The following is a 2,380-nucleotide window of genomic DNA, read 5'->3' on the forward strand; positions in this document are numbered from 1 at the left end:
CGCCTCTGCTGCCCGCGCCGCCTCTCGCCTCTGCTGCCCGTGCCCCTGCCGCTCTGGCCCGCACTGCCCGGCCGAGCGAGCAGCCTGCGGGGACAGCACGCACAGGCGGCGGCGGCGGCGGCTCCAGCAACGCTCGGCGGCGGCCCAACAGCGGCACCCGGAGGCGCCGACACGACACTGCAGCCGCCTCACGGCCGCGCCCGAGGGGGTCTCGCCCGGAGCCGCACCGCAAGCACCTCCCGGGAGTCGCCACCATCGGTTACCGAGAAGCGCGATTTTTTGTTCAGTTTGACGAGTCTTCTCATACCGATGGAAAATGGGACCGAGTAACTTTTTTCGGAACTGAAAATGCAGTGTCTAGCTGGGAAACGTGTTACCGGGCAGTGGAGGATCACACAGACTTCGTAGCAGGGATGACAGGTGAGTACAGGTAATTAGAAGCACGTCCACTGTGCTGCAAATGCCTTTCAGACTCCAATCCCTTCTATTATTCTGTGGGCTGTCTTTACCCAGCTCTTTTAATTCCTTTCTCCCATCTCTGTGAATCAACATCTACAAAATTCTTCAAAAGAGAAGCCTGTGTAGAAGGGAAGCACCAGAACCAGCATTTTCTTTCAGGAGATTCTCGTTTGTATTCGTTTTATTTTATATCCCTCTCAGAGTGACTGAGACTGGGGAAAAACGGCAAGCCTTATTCTCTAGAACAGCATTATCAGTACATGCTCCCACCATTACGAATCAAGGGGATTACCACAATTTACTGCTCTAGAATTGGTTAAAATTACCTGTTAAAACATTTCTTATAAAAGTTTTTCAGTGAATGGGGTAAGTAAGATCTAGACATGGATGGACAGCAAAAAGGTATCCATGCACCCAGGATATGCACTGGTGGCCCAGGCATACATGACTTGTCAGCTACCTTTCCCAGGACAGAAACTCGGAGGAAAAAAGACGACAAAAAAAGTCGCATGAAGGAATTTCAGAAGGGCAAAACTAGAGAAGGCAGATTACCCACAGCACAAACGCACTGACGTGTAATTTGCATCAATAAAACACTGAATGCTCCCGGCGTGGGATGGTCTCAAAATAAAACCGATAAAACCCTCTTGAGAGCACCATCTATGAAAAAGCACTTGATCCTCCTCGGTGCCTGTTTGCACTGACACCATCTCTCAGCAACAATCAAAGTAAATCATGGAATACGAGACTCCACGGACATCAGCAGCTCTTGATTCATGACTGTGGACAGAGCAGGGCACGTTACGACCAGCTGAATGATTTCAAGCGCTACACAGACCAGGAGTTGGAAAACTACGGGTACAGCAGGTTTTCCTAACAGTCCTATTGCTCAAGATTATTCTGTTGCTCCATGGATTACCACAGGGCTCATTCACAGCGTCCTGGGGATAACTCAATTCCCAGTTATGCCGCCTTTGCCACTGCCTCAAAAGTAACCAAGATACAGACTACAGGACTCAGTTTCTCTTTCAAAAGATTATTATATTATATCAGTTATTAGCAAAAGATCACTCGGCCACAACGCCGCTGTGAGAACAGGCTCTTCCTCCCGGCAAGAAGTAGCCACACTCTACTTCAGCTGGAGAGACACAAACAAGAGGAACGCCTGCCCATACTGAGAAGGTATTTCTGCAGAATCTCGCAGTTCCTCAGCATTTGTTGCATTGCATTACTTAGACACCACTTTCATGCATTTCAAATAATTAACATTAGATGAAAACTCTGTATGGTGAGACAGTAGTGATAAATAAAGCAAAGAAAGACAGGCTTTTTAAAAAAACTTCAGCTAAGCTGTTCATGAAGAAAATACCCGTGTGTGTCTAAGAGTTCAATCGTGTGAGTAATGCTGTGAGCAAGAAATGAACATTTTATGGGCATTAGGCACATGAGAACATATTGTCACTGCAGCCTCGGCTACAGCACTACCTATAACTACATCTCTCTAAACCTGTAACCACATCTTCTGAAAAAGACACAACACTGAAGAGTAAAGCAGACGAAAAGTGCCCACGGGACAGTAACAATCCCTCGGAAATTAACATTCGTTTGTCAGAAGGACCTTCTCGTGTACAAGATCATTCTCACAAAATCGTTCCAGGTGCAGTAAGACTCTGGGTGTGCCCACCGACTGGTAAGGAGCAAAAAAGGAGAAAACCTCTAACCACTAACGCCATTAAGAATGTTTGCTACTTTCTTCCTCATGCGCAGTTTGCATTGATTTTAAACACTTGGAATCTAAAGACTGAGCGCTGCTACACGAGGGAGAACGATACCAAACGACATTTAAGGCGACATAAAGAGCTTAAGTGAAAAACCCTTCACAGCAAGTGTACCCTGACATTTCTTGCAGTGCCCCGCCGTC

At 47.2% G+C, this 2,380-nt stretch overlaps 2 protein-coding genes across 2 annotated transcripts in view; both read right to left on the bottom strand.

The window, feature by feature from the left end:
• LOC108504876 (protocadherin gamma-B5-like) overlaps nt 1–256 on the bottom strand; it is a 3,949-nt gene extending 3,693 nt beyond the window's left edge. Inside the window, exon 1 of the mRNA XM_017830381.1 lies at nt 104–256. Within this exon, the coding sequence (XP_017685870.1) occupies nt 104–256 (153 nt within the window). The remainder of the gene's footprint in view (nt 1–103) is intronic.
• A 1,332-nt stretch (nt 257–1,588) lies between these two features.
• The window catches only part of LOC108504877 (protocadherin gamma-A2-like), a 27,224-nt gene continuing 26,432 nt past the window's right edge, over nt 1,589–2,380 (bottom strand). The window contains exon 7 of the mRNA XM_017830382.1: nt 1,589–1,597. Coding sequence (XP_017685871.1) covers nt 1,589–1,597 — 9 coding nt within the window. The remainder of the gene's footprint in view (nt 1,598–2,380) is intronic.

This window comes from Lepidothrix coronata, unplaced genomic scaffold, assembly GCF_001604755.1.
Source record: "Lepidothrix coronata isolate B3197 unplaced genomic scaffold, Lepidothrix_coronata-1.0 Scaffold178, whole genome shotgun sequence".
NCBI classification, from domain to species: domain Eukaryota; kingdom Metazoa; phylum Chordata; class Aves; order Passeriformes; family Pipridae; genus Lepidothrix; species Lepidothrix coronata.